The sequence below is a fragment of the Pelodiscus sinensis genome, chromosome 2 (assembly GCF_052426305.1).
Source record: "Pelodiscus sinensis isolate ZL-2025 chromosome 2, ASM5242630v1, whole genome shotgun sequence".
In the NCBI taxonomy this organism is placed as follows: domain Eukaryota; kingdom Metazoa; phylum Chordata; order Testudines; family Trionychidae; genus Pelodiscus; species Pelodiscus sinensis.
In genome coordinates, this window is record NC_143053.1 from 28,956,998 (window position 1) to 28,975,192 (window position 18,195).

The following is an 18,195-nucleotide window of genomic DNA, read 5'->3' on the forward strand; positions in this document are numbered from 1 at the left end:
TTTTCCCACAGATCAGAATAGACTACTGTCCAATGTTTATTTTAATGAGTCAAAATGTGTGTTAAATATTTTTGGTGTGATGCTCAATACAAAAGGTGTATCTTTTCTCTTAAAGTTATTTCTTGTGGAGAACTTCCTGTACCTCCCAATGGGAATAAGATTGGAACTCAAATCACATATGGATCTACAGCTATATTTACTTGTGATTCCGGATTCATGCTAGTTGGCTCTACTGTACGGGAATGTTTATCTTCTGGACTCTGGAGTGGAACTGAAACCAGATGCTTAGGTATGGAAATTGTAATATTGGCTGGTATTCTTTTGCAAACTTTCTTTAGCAAGCATCAGCACAGAAGCTAAGTAAAAAAAAAAGGCCTCTTCTGTACGTAGTAGAATAATTTCAAAGCCCCATTTCAGTGGTTTATGAGTTTGCATGTTTTGTTCTTGATTATCATAGAATACTAGAACTGGAAGGGACCTCAAGAGGTCATCAAGTCCAGTACTTCCTCATGGCAGGAATTATTATTATTTTGACTTTATAAAGATGGCATCAAATGAACATTTTCTTTTCAGTGAAGGTCAAAATAGAGTTCTTTTTTGGGTGCTGTCCCCAGAAGTGCTCCACTTGAGGTGCTGGTTCAGCTTCACACCAGAGATCAGATATTTTTTCTAGCAGCACCCTGCCATGCTGCGCATTCACAGTAGTGTCCCTTTGCGCCATTAATGTCCGTTGATTGCATGTCTCGGTTCCTTCTCTACTCTCCTCAGCAGCAGTCAGAGCTCCCTCTTTTGACATAAAACAACAAAACAGTTTGAGAATTTCCTCAGTTTTCACCCTTTTCCAAGTTTTTGGACCTTTCTTCCCTGTTCTTCTTTAAAAAAAAAACTTAAAAAATTGTTTCCACCATTCTCTCTCCACTTCAATATGCTTGGTTCACCAGAATTCAAGAGGTGTGACTCATGAAGAGACACAAAGCCTGCCTCGGCTGGTCACTCCTCCTGTATAAAATGCTTGGGAGAAGGTCATCTCTCTTGGAAGTGCCCACACTGTTCCAGTCTCACAGTGCAGGCAAGATGTAACTGAGCAAATCAGCTGAAGACTTTTTTGAATGAAAACACCCTTTAACCAACTCAAGAGGACTCTCCCTCCTCAGTGAAGTCCAAAGAGAGGGAAAAACTTCAATTTCAGAGAAGAAGCATCCATCCTCTTCTTCAGGCAAGGCGAAGGCAAAGGCCAGGACATCTCTGTCCAGATATCTTTCTCCCACACCAAGCTCTTCCAAAGCCTGCACTGCCAATAAGCCCAGCAACTCTGCACTGTACCGGCAAAATGTAGCACACCACACAAATGTGTACATTCAGAACTGACAAGTGCTCAGCTCTGACATCGACATTGGCATCGATGGTGCTGTTGCCTGACACCACACTGAAGACTACATCAAAATTGGCACTGAAGGCAGAGCCAAAGTGTAACTGTGCCAACATACTACACTCTAACGCTGATGGCACTGCCTGTGGCACCTACTAAAATGTTACCACACAGAAGTGCACTGAGGCACACCTCAGCACTGATTGAACAAACCCAGGTGGATGTGCAGTTGGCAGTGCATTTACTGGCATCAACCCCCACTCAATCTATTCCCCCGGATCCCCAGCACTGTCAATATCATTTATTTAGGCAGATACAGGAGCACAAAATAGACTCTCCTCCCAGCACTCCTCCCTAACACAAAGACGTTGTCCCTGGGAGTTGTGCTCATCCCGGTCCATCCATGTGCCTCCCAATTTGTGCTAGTTGGGCCATCACTGGCTATATCTATTGCCTCCATATCTGAGTCAATGGCCCCCATGGGATACCCAGTCAGCTTACAGGAGTCACCACACTGCAACCTCAACTCCCATGAAAAGACCTGCCAAATCTACTGCATGCCAGACTTATGACACCAAGCACATCTCCCCAGAACAGCCACTGTTGGAAAAGGAGGAGCCTATGTCTGAGGAGGATGATAGATCTCTTCCTCACAACTCATCTTCATTCCTTCATGAAGCAATCATCCCTTCAACTCCAACTTCTACAGATGACTTAAAGCAGTTCCAGGTGTTATTCAAACATGTGGCCAATGCACAGGAGAGAGATCTCCAAGAAGCACAGAAGAAACAACATGGGCTTCTGTGCATTTTACAACTGTCCACATTGTCTAAGATAGCTCTCCCCATGGATGAAGCCATACTTGATCCAGTTGACACTATTCAGCAGACAACCGTCTCAGTTACATCCACAAACAAAAGGGCCAATAGAAAATATTTTGTCTCTACCAAGGGTATGGACTTTATCTTCTCACATCTGCGTCCAAATTCCTTGTTGGTGGATGCTGTATATCACAGACCCAAATATCTGCAATTCCAGTCCATTCTCCACGACAAGGACCATAAGTGGCTCAACATATTTGGCAGGAAGGTTTATTCTTCAGCTACCTTACAACTTCGGGTGGCTATTTATTGAGCATTCCTGGTGGATTATGATCAGACTAACTACTCAAAGCTTCAGTACCATATGCAGTTCCTCCCAGAGCAAAAATGTCCCCAGTTTCAATCTATAATGCAGGAGGACCCCAATATCACCCACATGGAACTCCAAGCAGCCCCGGACATGGTAGATGCTGCAGCACATAGCTCTGTTACAGCAATCATAATGCACAGGGCCTCGTGGCTTCAAGCCTCGGGTACTCCAAAGAAACTCCAACTAAAAGTAGAAGATCTCCCATTCAACAAGTCTCACCTGTTTGCTACTAAAACAGATCAGGTTTTACACACTATGAAGGACTCACGTACCACCCTCAGAACATTAGGGATGTATATTCCACCTAACAAGCATCAGAGATACAACTCATACTCAATACCACGGGAGTCATACAGACAATCGCACAGAGCCTGTAATTTTAGATGAAGACAGAGACAACAAAAGCACAGACCACAGCATCAACAACAACCTACCATGAACCAACCTTCCACATCCAAGCAGCAAATTTGAAGGTTTGGTCGAGGGCTTGAATAACATCTCCACTATACCAACTTCTACAAGCCATCCAATCTTCAATTTACCCACCAGCTACAGTCCTTTTTCCAATGTTGGACCGAGATAACATCCAACTGGTAGGTTCTAGAGATCATCAGGTTGGGTTATTCCACGCCTTTTATGTGCATTCCTGCCACCAACCTTTTCTCCCTCTTCAGGGACCCTTCTCATGAGAACTTGCTACAACTAGAAGTTCAATATCTGCTACAAATCGGGGCCATAGAACCAGGCCCTTTGACCTCTCAAGGAAGAGGATTCTATTCAAACTACTTCCTCATGCAGAAGGACGCCCATACTAGATCTCAGAATACTCAATAAGTGTGCAATGAATCAAAGGTTCAAAATGGTCACGTTAGCAGTCTTCCTACCAGTGTTAGACTGTGGAGATTGATTCTCATCCCTCAACCTCCAAGAAGTTTACTTTCACATAACCATTCATCCAGAATGCAGACGTTTCCTATATTTTATGGTAGGCACCAACCATTACCAATACCAGGTTCTCCCATTTGGCTTATCAACAGCACCGAGAGTTATCTTCAGTACCCTAGTGGTAGTAGTGGCATACCTTTGCTGCACAGGAGTGATAATCTTTTGCTACTTAGATGACTTCCTTATCAAAGGCATATCCTATATGGTTCACAAGATGGTCAAAACAACCATCGCTCTAGTACTCAGCCTCGAATTCCATATCAAATATCAAAAATCCGCTTTGCAACCCTTGAATTTATAGGAGCTCAACTACACTCCATCACAGCCAGAGCAACACTGCCCAAGCACAGGTCTGAGTCACTCACAACCCTCATAAACACAGTACAAGCTTCACCATTTACAACAGACACAGCTGTCTCAAAATACTTGGCCTTGTGGCAGCCACAATGTATGTTGTGAGACTAGCCAGACTCCATATGAGGTTTCTCCAAGCATGGCTGGCAACTGTTTACATCCCTTTCAAGGACTTCTTACACAAAACAGTCAGCCTACCATACCACATCCTCGCCTCACTCCACTGAGTGAAATGGACATAGTAGCACAACATGCTAGAAGTCATCCCATTTCAATAACCTTCCTTGATGATTACTATAAATACAGATGCCTCCCTCCTAGTTGGGAAGCATACCTGGACTCCCACACTGCTCAGGGCAAATAGTTTTACCAAGAAACCAGATATCACATCAACCTCCTAAAGTTAAGAGCAGTACAGTGTGCATGCTTTCATTTTCTCCCACACATCAAAACCCAAGGTTATGCACGTACTAACAGACAATACATCATGCATGTATTACATCAACCATCAGGGAGGAGCACGGTTCAATTCTAAGGTGATGAAACTTTGGAACTAGTGCATATGGCACCAAGATTATCCCTACAGCGACCTACCTACTGGGAGCTCTCAGTGTTATGGAAGACAAGCTAAGCCAACTATTTTCAGACTAACATGAGTGGGAACTGGACACAAGAAGCTCTCGAAGAAGTGTTCTCCAAGTAGGGTCAATTCGACATCCAAGTCATCACACCTGGTCCAACCGCAAATGCTATCAGTTTTGCTCCAGGGCAGGCATGGAGAAGGGATCTGTAAGGGACACATTTCTCCTCAAATAGGAAGCCCCAGTCCTGTATGCATTCACAACTCAACCCTTGATACATAAGATAATCATGAAAATCTGACTTTCTAACAACTGATATAATCTCAAATCCATCCGTGGGACACGCTGTTCTTTCCACTGTCTCTGAGCCACAGCTCCAAAACCTGCCTCCACAAGATGGACACTGCTCTTCAAATACCTAAAGTGTGTACCCATGGGGACAGCACTCGAAGAAAAAGAGAGTTACTCATCTTGTACAGTAATGAGAATTCTTCAATATGTGGGTCCCCATGGGTGCTCCACTACCCTCTTTCCACCTCTACTTTGGAGCCTCTTTGGGGTTATATCCAAGGTAAGAGAAGGAGTGTAGGCACTGTGCTGTGAATGCAATCAACAGACATTAATGGCATGAAAGGACACTACTGCGCATGCGTGGCACAGCAGAGCACTGCTAGAAAAGATCTCTGATTGCCAGTGCGAGGACATACCAGCAGCCAAAGTGGAACACACATCTCAGAGAACTCTCTTTACTGCACAAGGTGAGTAACTCTTTTCCCATCTCTGACTGAAACTATTCTGGGAGACTTTATCCCCCAAATGACAAAATGTCCTTTTCTTAAAATATTCTATTAAAATCGCCAGGATTGCATTCAATAGTCACAAGGTGATTGATGCCAATTCCACAAGACTCCAGTGCAATCCTAATGGTTTGGCAACCCTAGGTCAAAGTATGTGATAGCGTTTTTACTTTTCAATGTAGCATTACAGTCTCATTGTCATATATTATTCTTGTAGTATCCAAGGGCATGTCTACACTAGCCTCCTAGTTCAAACTAGGGAGGCTAATGTAGGCATTCAAAGTTACACCTCATGGAATGACTTAGTTCGAATTACCGTTTCATGTAGCCGCGGGCAGTTACTTCGGACTAGTGGAATTTAAAAATGGCAACCAGATGGGAACATGAAAATAAAGCCCAGGATATTAAATCCCGGGCTTCATTTGCAACTTCGAATGCCTACATTAGCCTCCCTAGTTCGAACTAGGGGGCTAGTGTAGACATATCCCAAAGTAGTAAGTAAGAGTACGTTTAGATTACATGCCTCTGCCGACAGAGACATGTAAATAGGCTACCCGACATTTAAATATCCTTAGCTTCATTAAAATAAAAATGGCCGCCGCACTGTGCCAGCTCAGCTGATCGTCAGCACAGCATGTGAGTCAAGATGCAGATCGGTCGACAAGGGACGCCTTTGTCGACTGCTCCTGTAAACCTCATTTCACAAGGAATAAGGGAGTGGTCGACAAAGGTTTCCCTTGTCGACTGATCCACGTCTTGATTCACGCGCTGAGCTGATGATCAGCTGAGCTGGCACAGCATGGTAGCCATTTTTATTTTAATGAAGCCAGGGATATTTAAATCCCCACTTCATTGAGTATGTCAGGTAACCTATTTTACATGCCTAGAGGCATGTAATCTAGACGTACCCTAATGGTCTGGTCCAGCATACTATTAGAGGAACTGATTTTATCTAGTTTGCTGATATATTTGTATACTGTTTTATTTTTTATTTGACTTAGCTGTGTTTCTGTAGCTCCGATTTTCTTCCCGTATCAGTCTTCAGCTCTACGCTTCAAATGATTAATGGATGAGAAAACGAGTTACCTATTTATCCATAAATCTTTAGTAGATTTTTTGCTGACTCATAGTGGTGGGAATGTGTTATTTTTATTTATGTTTCCCCTTCAATTTAACATGTGAACTGCTTGACAGAGAAGAAAGAGGTTCAGTTTTTTAATGAATGTTTGTTAAAAGATGAGATAAAGCAGAATATTTAAAAACTAAAAGTCATACATAACCATACCATGTATAGATTCAAAATCTACTGAACTTTTCTTCCACAATTACCTACATGTTTGCGAAGGTCACAGCAATTATAGATTTGGAGAAATGCTAACATTTTTTATTATGAGCAAATCATTAATCTAAAAAATGCTAACTTCGTAGAAAAGCTTGGGCTATTATTTTTGCAGAGTACCATAAACAGATTCTTTTTTAATCAATTGAAGGAAAACAATTTCTTGCCAAGTGAAGTAATAAGAATTTCAAGTCCCATTTTAATTATTTTTGTTAATTTTTGCCTGTAGAAACATAGGAGATAACTAATAATGAGCTTGAACATATTAACAGGTTGTGCAATCTGTAATGAAAACTTGAAAAGGATAATGGAGGTGATTAATCTTATATGAAATATGCAAAATATGCAGTAACACTTTTTTCTCTGAGTTGTACAGGTTGGACCTTTCTTGTCAGGCACCCTTGGGACCTGACCGGTCCTAGATGAGGGAATTTTTCAGACAATGGGTGGTCCACTGACACCAACCCCTCAGCTTGCTGCCACTCCCCGCTGCTGTTTTCTTCAGCCCAGTTGAGCTGTCTGCAAGCCAGTCCCAGCCCCACTGCCGAATGGCATGTTGCCTGATTGAGCTGCCACAGCCCCAATCCTGCTGTCAGATGGCACATGGCCACACTGATTCTGCTAGGCTGCCATGGCTGGTTTCTCCTCTTGGGCTGCTATGGCTGCAGCCCTGGCCCCACTGCAGGGCAGCAGGCAGTCTCAATCTTGCTGCCACTGCTTCTTGGGCTGCTGCAGCCCTGCTGCCTCTCAGGCTGATGTGGCTAGGCCAGGCTTCCCCTCTTAGGCTGCTATGGTCCCGGCCCCACTACTGGGAGGCAGACAGTCCCAACTGCACTTTGCCCAGGGCCTAGGCTGCTGTGGCCCTGCTGCTAGCAGACTCATGGGACTGCACCAGAATCCCAGCTGCTGCCTCTGGTGCCCCAGGACTCTCTCATCTAGGAACACCCCTTGTTATTCCAGGCCATGGATGTTGCTGGATGTGAAAATCCTAGATTTGGGAGGTGCAGCCTGTCTTTCTTATTGTAGAGTGACAACACTTTAATGCACATTATTGACAAGGATATGAAAAGAACAGTGTCAAAACAGAATAATTGAAAAATAGCTGAGTCAGAGTAACATGAGCAGCAGAATATGTTCTGAAATATATATTTTCAAAAATTTGATTATGTCAATGGTACTTTTTCAGAGGAGGAGGGACAAAATTTTACTGATAAAAATGTCAGGCTGGGTACAATGTTATTGTAAAGCAGGGGTGGGGAACCTCAGGCTCAAGAGCTGGATGTGGCCCCTGGCTTGTCTGGATCTGGTCCCCAAGGCTCAACCCTCTCCCTTGCTGTATCTCCTGCCCCCCTGCTGCCCTACTGCAGAGCTAGAGCACACAAAATCTACCAGGCTGGGCCCCTCTAGGCTCTGGTGTGGGAGGGAAATATGAGGAGTGTCTTTCTCCTTCTCAGCGGGAGACCACATCAGTGAGGGTTGTATGGTTTGTTTGTTTGTTTGTTTGTTTGTTTGTTTGTTTTGCTCTGCTCTTCACTTGTGTGTGGCCACTGACCCAAAAAATGTTTCTCCTCCTTGCTGTAAAATATGCCAATAGTAACAGAATCTGATGATAAGAGAAATATATAAAATGAAGACAAGTAACATTCACTCAACTTTGTTATTAGAGCAGTGGCCCTGCTGTCTGCTTTTTTCCATTGCAACTATTTGGGAGAAAACTTGTTTGTTTTGAAAGCCTGTGATAAGTTGGTTTCCTATCAAGCTTCTATATTTGCATTAGTGTTGATGGATGACATTGTGATGCTGAGAGTTGATTGAAGGACAGAGATTTGATTAATTAAGGTGGGAAAATAGTCAATTCTAGGAAGTATGGAAAAAATAAAGGGAAACAAACTGCGAGCTATGACAGTTCCAGAATGGGCAGAAGGCAAAAAGAGAGACAAAGATAAAGGGAAGGTTGGCCAAGAGTACAAATATGGTCATGGATATGGGCAAAACAAGACAGAACATAGTAGAAAGACAGAAACGTGAGTTGATCAAAAAGAGAAAAATAAATAGTGAAGTGGACTTTTCAATAAGAATAAGAGATCTTCCGGAAAAGGGCTTTATTCCGGAGGATCGCGCCAATCTAGATGCTTTTTTTCCGGCTTTTCCCCACGCCGGAAAAAAAGCGGCGGACATGTTTATTTAAATTCCCTATCCTGACTTACCTGATTTGCATCCCTTTTCCGGAAATTGTGGCCAGTGTAGACGTAGCCCAGAGGTTTTACGCAGCCAGAAATGGAACATTTGATGGAGTGAGTCAGTGCTGTGAGGTGGTACAGAGAATCTTCTTTCCTAGGCTACAGCTACACTGTACCTCTCTAGCGCAAAAGCCTATGCAAATGAAGTATGGATTAGCATATTGTCACACTTTCATTTGCATAATTAATTAGGGGCCATTTTTGCGCAAGAGGCTTTTGCTCAAAAAGGAGCTGTGTAGACGTCTCCTTTTTATGCAAAACCCCCCTCTTGCTCAAGAGCCATTCTTCCTCATTTTTTCAGGAAGAACATCTCTTGCACAAGAGGGGGATTTTGCGCAAAAAAGGAGCCATCTACACAACTCCTTTTTGCGCAAAAGCCTCTAGCGCAAAAACGGCCCCTAATTAAGTATTCAAATGAAGCATGGCAATATGCTAATCCACACTTCCTTTGCATAGGCTTTTGTGTATGTTGGTTGACTGTGACATGCAACAGCTTCATCTCCTGTGCATTGAAATGTTTTAGTTCACTAAAGGCATTGAGCTCAATGTAGGGCAGGGCTAGGGAACCTCCAGCCTATGAGCCACACAGGGTCCATCAGGGTTCCTGCTAGTTTGTTTACCTGCACATGTTCAGGCACAGAGACCCACAGTTCCCTGTGATTGTGGTTCACCCTTCCCAGCCAAAGGAAGCTGCAGAAAGCAGTGGCCCTACCTACACTGCTTCCTGCAGCTCCCATTGGCCAGGAATGGTGAACTGCAGCTACTGGGAGCTGCAAGTGGACCACCTCACAGCACTGACTCACTCCATCAACATGTGAGGTAAACAAACCATCTGGCTACCCAGCAGCAACTAAATTCTTATGAGCTGCATTCTGTTGGTGCCTCAGAAGGTACCCACTCCTGATACAGAGGAGTGACTTTTAGTTGTCTGTAATACAGAGAAGGTCTAACTAGTAGATATTTTAGAAGACTTGGACTTAAACTTTGTGAAATTGAGAACGTAGTGGGAGGGAAAGCAAGAGGGAGTGGCTAATACACTGTGGAAGGGAAAGAGGTGAGTGAGTAAACTGGTTGAGGTGGAGACAGAAATGACTGTGTTGGGAATATGGAAAGAAGGGAGAAAGAAAGGTTGGACTAATTTATCCATTGCATGGCCTTCTGCATAGTGCTTTAAACTTGTGCCAAATCATTGCCAGATCAGATTGGTGGTTGTTTACCAATTCAGTATAACATTCCTATTCAGCAAAGCTTCCATGGAAGCTAATATAGCTTATGCACATGGCTTGCTGAATATGGGTGGATTTGAGCCCATGCTTATCTGGTTCCCTAACCTGTGATCAAGTAATCAAGCCACTGGATTGGGGGAGGGGGGGAGAGGGGAATAATAGTGTTTTTCTTGAGGAAAAGCTAGGGGAAAACTTTAGGGAGCTGGGGCAGAATTGAAGAGTTAGTGGCATTTGTTAGTTTTTTCATAAAACATAATTAGGTCATGGGAAATGATTCTAGTATTATAAATAAGTACCAGATCAGTTTCCTCTTTGAAATTTATTTATTTGTTTGTTTGTTTGTTTTATGGAAGGTGGATAAACTCGTGTTTTGTGTGTTGGAAATTCACTTTGTTAATTAGTATGTTTGCTCACAAACATTCTTTTTTTTCTTTTGCAGTGTTAAATTTAAATTATTCAGTAAGGAGGGATAAGTGAGTCTGGCTTAACGTGGGTGGCATAAAAGAGCACTTTTAAGAACAGTGCTCCAAAATATTTAGAAAAGTACCTCAAGCAATTCTAGTATGAAGGTCTCTGTAATAAAAGAAATGTTTTGCAAGTTTTATGTTAATAAGATATGAAAAACACGCTTCAAATTGCTAAAGTGACAGGGATAAAACTGTGACCACTGTATCTAGCAGTTTAGAGTGCCTCTCACTATTTTACTGGATTCCTTCAATACCAAAAAAGTGAAATCATATTATGTAGGGGAAAAGCTCTATGATTAATATTGGAGACACATTTAGAAGTATTAGAAAGAGATGTTTCTATCGAATATGCTGTTTATAACCAGGAGAATGAAATAATTAGTTGTATTTGTTTCTTATGGAATAAAGTAAAATTTTTTATGGAGGAAATGATTGCTGTATTTCAGTTTATTTAACTCCTTAAGACCTTTTTCTGCCACTGGTATTCTCTGTAGTTATGGAGATAAAGCAATATCTATAGGTGAAGGACATCAAATCATTTAAAAATAATTTTCAAACACAGTATTTGATCATGAGTAATATAAAAGTAAAAAAAAAAGTGATGTTCATTTAAATGCATATAATTTTTTACTTTAAATAATTTCATCCATACTTCTTTAAAATGTGTATTATCTATCTATCTATCTATCTATCTATCTATCTATCTATCTATCTATCTATCTATCTATCTATCTATCTATCTATCTATCTATCACTTCATTTAACATACACTGATTGTATAACATGTTAATCATAATATCACACAATAACTGAACACCAAACTAAAATCATTGGCTACATCTCTGAGTAGAACTATATATTCCTCTTTTTGAATAATGAATCCTAGTAAAGTGAGGTAGAGATAATCAACTGGCAAAAACAAAAATGAATCCATGGCAACAAAAATGATTTTCCCTTCTATGTCTATTTCAAATACTTATTTCTGTAGCCAATGAAGATAAAATTCACTAGTATCAGCAAATTCTAAGAAAATATAATTTTTTAATTTCTGTTAAGCCATAGTTTACTAGCAAAAAATAACCAAGTCTTTAAAAGCTGAAGAATGCATTTTTTTCATGTGTTTTAAGTGAAGATGAGTTTTAGCATTATCTGAGAAAATGATTACCTTTTTAACTTGTGGGGGAGATGATAATATTTTTAAAAAAAATACAAGCCATTAAAAAGGCTATGTTTTATTTATAGATTTTTTTAGACAGGTAAAGGGCATTACAAATAATTAAAGGCCTGTGACCTATTCATGACTTGTAATGAAGATCTCTGACTAAATTCTGTGGGCATGTAGCCCAGGGTGTACTGTGGATACAGGGGGTGGAGGGCTGAGGAGCAAAGCATTAAAACTCAACCTGGATCCCACCTTGGTGCTGGGAAGTGGGAAAGGGGGGATTGGCAAGGTTGTCAGGATCCGTGTCTGGATCCACAGAAGCAATATCATATCCCTTCCTTAAGTCAGTTACTACCTCCGCCCAGGTGCTAGCTCCAAACTCCCATTAGCTGGGAACCATAGTCAATGGTAGCTTTTGGGAGAGGGAGGCCATATCTATGGGCAGAGGCTGTGCACAGAGCTAGTAGCAGAGGGAGGGACATTTCACTGTTTCTAGAGAGAATCCCTAAGGTAAGAACCACCCCAGCCCTCACCCCCTGTGCCCAACCACCTATACACTCCCACACCCAGACTTCTGGTGCTACTGGTGAGGGAGGCACAGTAGCCCAAGGCTGTCCCAGCAGCAGATAATGTGGTTGGCCCAAGGACTGCCTGAGCTTTTCTGGAAGCTCCCAGACCAGTCACAGTGGCTACAGAAGTCCTGGAGGTCCTGAAAAGTCATGATTTCTGTGAACTCCATGGCTAACTTTCAGCTTTAGTTATTAACCATTCAAAACTAAGAACTAGAAAATATCAATGACAATAGCAGAACATAGAGTCAGCTTGGCAAAATCACAGGAAAGTATTTTTATTTGAAATCTATATATATTTTAGAGAGTTTGTGCATCTGTTTGTCTATGAGTCCATCCATCCATCCATCCATCCATCCATCCATCCATCCATCCATCCATCCATTTGTTTAAGAGCTCCTCCTAAACAGTAAGAGCTAGTACCACCAAATTTGTTATGAGCTGTCACTTATCCTAATTTAAACCAAGGTCATGGTTTGGTTGTTCCAGGAAATCATAATGTACCTGGAATCCGATTAGTTTTCATAACATAGAAAGGGAAGGGCCTGACAGCAGGATCAGTTATGCTCTGCAGTGACCACTGGGGGAAGGCAAGCATCAAGGACTGTTATACTGCAGAGTGATCACCAGGAGGAAAGTGGCCAGCTAGGACCAGAGCTCTTCATACCACTAGCCATTGGCCATGGGTAAGGAACCCTGTAACGGGGTCCACCTGCTTATGAGTGTCCCTCTGTGGCAAAGGGGTGCCGTATAAGGTCTCTGCCTGGTCATCTTCAAGGTTCACAGGCTATGATCTGACTAGCCCTGTCCACGGTGCTGTTGGTTCTTGTAGTAGGCGTGTGGCCAGACTTCAGTCATTGAATCTGGGCCTTACCCAGGTCTAAGTTCAGCTCACACTCAGAGCCGTTCATAGTGCTGCTGGTCTCCCAGTCAGTGTACATAACTGTCGAGCTCCTGTGAGGAACTGCCAGGCCCTAGCCCAGCAGGTTATTTTATGCAGGTCTGCTGGGTCCTGATTGGCTGCCACAGAGACAGCCACTCTATTCTGCCTGGAGGACTTCTTTACTGCTCCTCTCACTGGGATGGGGTATGGCAAGGCTTCTAGTCTCCTCTAAGGGGCATCAGGGCTTATTCCACCCCATCACACTCCTGCCTCCCCCCAGGGAAAAGTTTTGGTCAGTAGTTTTCCCCAAAATCAACAGTTGCACCTGCCCAGGAGAAGAAATCTGCATTGCCATGTTGGGACCCTGGGTAATGTCCAACTGTGAAGGCATAAGGTTGTAATGCTAGGTACCACCGCATAATCCAGGGATTAGTTTCCCTCATTTCTTACAGCCATTTAAAATGTGCATGATCTGTAATGAGCTGGAATGAGCTCCTAATAGGTAATAGCATAAGGCTTCCACTGCCCAGTGGATGGCTAAACATTCTCACTCTATGGTAGAGTACCTGGTCTCCCGTGGGTGTAATTTTTTTCTCAAATAAAGGATGGGGTGCTCTACTCCCTGGAAGTTCTGGGAGAATACAGCCCCTAAGCCTACTGTGGAAGTGTCTGTATGTAAAATAAATGGCAAAGAAAAATCAGGGCATTGAAGTACTGGTTGCCTCCCCAAAATGTCTTTATATTTTTGAATGCCTTTTGGCAATCCGGCGTCCAAACTATTGTACTTGGGGCCGAGGCTATGGTTAGGTCCGACAGTGTGGCTGCCAGAGTTGCAAAGTTGGGAATAAACCAGCAATAGTAACTGGCCAGCCCCAAGAAGGCCCACACTTACTTTTCCATCAGTGGAACTGGGGTTTTGTTTAGGGCTTCAGTTTCATTTTTTAGTAGTTGTATCTTTCCATACCCTACTAGATATCCCAAATATCTGGTCTTTTGCATCCCAAATTTTCATTTCTTAGGGTTTGCTGTGAGCCTTGCTTACCTCAGAGCTTGCAGGACAGATGCCATAGAGATCAAATGTGATTTCCAGTCCTCACTATAGTCTATTACGAGATCTAAGTAGGCCACAATGTCGCAGCACCTGGTCCATTAGGCGCTGGAAAGTGGCGGATGCCCCATGGAGCCCAAAAGGCATAGTTACAAATTGGAAGAGCCATAGAGGGGTGGGGAATGTTGTTTTCTCTCTGGAGTCCTTCATCAGTGGTATTTGCCAGTAGCCTTTAGTTAGGTCCAATGTGGTGATGTACCATGCTTTCCCAAGCCTGTCCAAGGGTTCATCCACACGGGGCATGGGATAAGCGTCAAACTGTGAGGTGTCATTCAATGCTCTGAAATCCACACAGAAATGGATGGTGCCATTGGGTTTAGATACCAGGACTACCAGACTGCATGAAGGGCTTTGGGATTCTTCAATAAACCCCAAGTGTAATATGGCATGAACCTCTTGCTCAAAGGCCCCCCAGATTTTTTCAGGGACTCTGTATGTCTTATGTTGGGGCTTAGTTGTCTGGGAGGTTCGGATCTGGTGTGCCACCATGTGGGTTCAACCTGGTCATGAGTAAAAGAGATTGTTGAAATGCTCCAACAGGTTCCTGGCTTTCAATTGCAACCATTGAGGTCGACAGTTGGCAACTGGTACGTCTGCCGGGCCTGCTGGGGTTTGCACCTTGATGCCTAAGTCCTCTGGTACTTCCTGGAGGTCTATGAACAGAGTCTCTTGTGCTTTCCAGGGTTTTAGTAGATTGACGTGAAAAATTTGTTTCCCCTATTTCTTATCAAGACAATGGATTTTACAGTCCACTGCTCCTACCTGCCATATAACTTCATAAGGGCCCTGCCATTTGGCTAAGAGTTTACTCTCAGAGCTCCATCAAGACTCAGTCTCCTTGTTGATAGACCCTTTCCCAGGCTCCTTTATTATAATGGCTGGTATAGGTTTGCTGGGCTTTCTCTAAGTTTTCTCGAGCAAACCTGTCACCTGACTCAGTTGCTCATGCATCCTTACTATGTACTGGATTACATTTTGGGACTGAGAGGCTTGCTCTTCCCAGGTCTCTTTGAGCAAGTCCAGTATCCCTCAAGGTCATCATCCATATAACAACTCAAAGGGCAAAAAGACTGTTGAGGCCTGGGGTACCTCCCGCACTGCAAATATCAAGTAAGGCAGCAACTGGTCCCAATTACAAGGGTCAGTATTCACAAATTTCTTTAACATATTCTTTAGGGTCCTATTAAACCTCTCTACCAGGCCATCTGTTTGAGGATGGTAAACAAAGGTTCAAAGAGGTTTTACTTTAAGGAGGGTCCAGACCTCTTTTAGGAGTTGTGACATAAAATGTGTCCCCTGGTCTGTCAGGATTTCTGTAGGAAGGCCCACCCAGGAGAAAAGGTGTACCAGCTCAGTGGCCACAGTTCATGCCCTTATTGAGCACAAGGGGATTGCCTCTGGGAAGCACACAGTGTAGGTTACAATGACCAATATGTGCTGGTGGCCTGGGAACTTTTCTCTAGGGGACCCACAACATCGACCCCTATCCTTTTGAAGGGTATCATGGGAGCTCACCCGGAACCCTTCAATGCTACTAGCTGACAGTCTGGACATGATGGGCAGAAATCAGCAGCCTCTTTATAGATGCCAGGCCAGAAAAATTGAGCCAATAAGTGGCCTAAGGTTTTCTCCCGTCTCAGATGGCCAGCAGATGGGATTGAATGGGCCAAATGCAGAACCGTGCTTTGGGCCTCCCACGGCACCAGGAATTGATAGCTGATTTCTCCTGTGTTTGGGTCCGCTCAATAGAGCAGGTCTTTCCTGAGCTCAAAGTGGGGGAATTGGGAGGCTGGAGCCTCCTGAGCAACTACCCTGTCAATGACTGAGATCCGGGAATATGCTTCCCTCAGGGTTTTATCTTCTTTTTGTCCTCTGACAAAAATCGTATGAGCTGGTTAAATATTCCAAATCTACCTTGGGGGGAGGAACCTCATGCAAAGGTTGCCCTAAGTCAGAGGGTGTATCTCCTCCTTTGGAGGGGGCATCATCTCCTTGCTCAGACTCCTCTTCTGGCTCAGTTTCTCCCATCAGATGAGTTTGGCTCCATGCTTTACCCTCTTTCCAATGCTGCTGATGGGATTTCCCCACCTTCTGAGGGGAAGCAGGTCTTTCCCAAAGGTCTGAGTTCACTATGGGAAATAGCTCCTCTAATGTCTGGGTGCTGGTTCCTCTGGGGTGGAGAGTCAGGTTGGTGGAAGGAGCAACAAGGGAAACTGTTGCCAGTCTCTACCAATTATAACCTTCCAGGGAAGGCGTTTGGCTATGCCAACCCAAATCTTTGCCTTGTAGTCCTTTACCTTCAGTTGGACCCATGCTGTGGGATAGAGGTGCACATCTCCATGAACACAGGTCACTTTTATTGGGTGGTCATACTGGAAGGTCATACTGGAGGTCCAGCACTGACTCCCGAATCAGGGTTTGGGAGCACCCAGAATCTACCAGCCCAGGCATTGTGCATCCCCCCACAGTGAGTTGAAACACAAAGGCTTTTTGCCTCTAGTCAGGCTCCACATCAAACCCACTACACATTTTGGCAACCCCACAATCTAAAAAGTTACACTCCATAATGGGGCAGGAGCAACTGAAATGTCCAGGCTTCCCAAAGCAGAAACATACCAATGGTCCCCTTAGGTCATCTGGGCTGTGACTCAATGATGACCTGGGGGAAGGAGTCCCTTGTGGGGCACAATGTTCATGAGTGACCTTTCAGGGGACTTCATTTCTTGTCAGTTTTGAGTCTTTTGGGCACCTGTTTCCTTACTGAGGCTGGGTCTTCAGTGCCTTGGACACACCAGTTCTCAGGCCAAAACCGGGTAGGCATACTAGGCCCAGTCGCTAGAAGAAAATCTTCGGTAGTCTGGATTGTGGCAGCCAGTGAGTCCGGGTTATGCCATCACACCCAGGTCTGAACTGGCATGGGCAAAAACACCAGGTATTGCTCCTCAACTATGGAGTCCATGATCTCACAGGCAGTGTGGCTCTCAGGCTGTAGCCAACAGGAGGCCCAGTCCTTGAGGCGTTGGGGCAAGGCACCAGCAGGAAAAGGTTTGGTATGGAACCAATGTTAATATGTTCTGAGGCATACTCCCAAGTGATCCAGTATGGCCACATTCACTGTTCCATAGTCGGCCGGAGCCCCATTGTCCAACGCTCAATAAGCTGTCGGAGCTTTCCCAGAGAAGAATGGTGCCAGGCGAGCGATCCAGGTGGTGATCCCAACCATGCTCAAAGGTTACTAGGTAAGCTTCCGGATCATCGTGCAGCCCAAGCTTGGCTAATGGTATCCCAAGTTCTAAGTTTACTGAATTAGCAGGAACTGGGATCACCAGTCATTGGAGTACTGCCTCATAACACTGGTGTTCTAGTTGTTGCCTGTGTTGCTGGAGCTGGAGCATCTACAGGAGTATATTCTGTTGCTCTAGGGCCACTTGCTGAGCCTCTTGCTGAGCTTCCTGCAGGGTCCTCTGTGCCTCTGCATTGCTATGCTACTGCTGGGCCAGCAACCTCACCAGCTCATCCATTACCCCTTGAATACAGGGGTGGCTCGACACCCCACTCCTGGTACCAGTGTAACATGGTCCCCTCACTTCTGAGCATCCCTCTGTGGCAAAGGGGTGCCGTGTAAGGTCTCTGCCTGGTCATTTTCAAGGTTCTCAGGCTAGGATCTGACTAGTTCTGTCCACGGTGCTGACGGTTCTTGTAGTAGTCTTGTAGCCAAACTTCAGTCACTGGATCTGGGCCTTACCTTGGTCTAAGTTTAGCTCACACTCAGAGCTGTCCGTAGTACTGCTAGTCTCCCAGTCAGTGTATATACCTGCCTAGGTCAATCTCCTGTGAGGAACTTCCAGGCCCTAGCCCAGCAAGTTATTTTATGCAGGTCTGCTGGGTCCTAATTGGCTGCCACAGAGACAGCCACTCTGTTCTGCCTGGAGGACCTCTTTACTGCTCCTCTCGCTGGGATGGG

The 18,195-nt window shown here is 44.1% G+C and overlaps 1 protein-coding gene across 2 annotated transcripts in view; it reads left to right on the plus strand.

Moving 5' to 3' along the window:
- Positions 1-18,195, plus strand: part of CSMD3 (CUB and Sushi multiple domains 3) — a 1,180,750-nt gene that overhangs the window by 1,045,915 nt on the left and 116,640 nt on the right. For both annotated transcript variants that reach the window (XM_075920204.2, XM_075920205.2), the window contains one exon: positions 116-289. In XM_075920204.2, the coding sequence (XP_075776319.2) occupies positions 116-289 (174 nt within the window). The remainder of the gene's footprint in view (positions 1-115; positions 290-18,195) is intronic.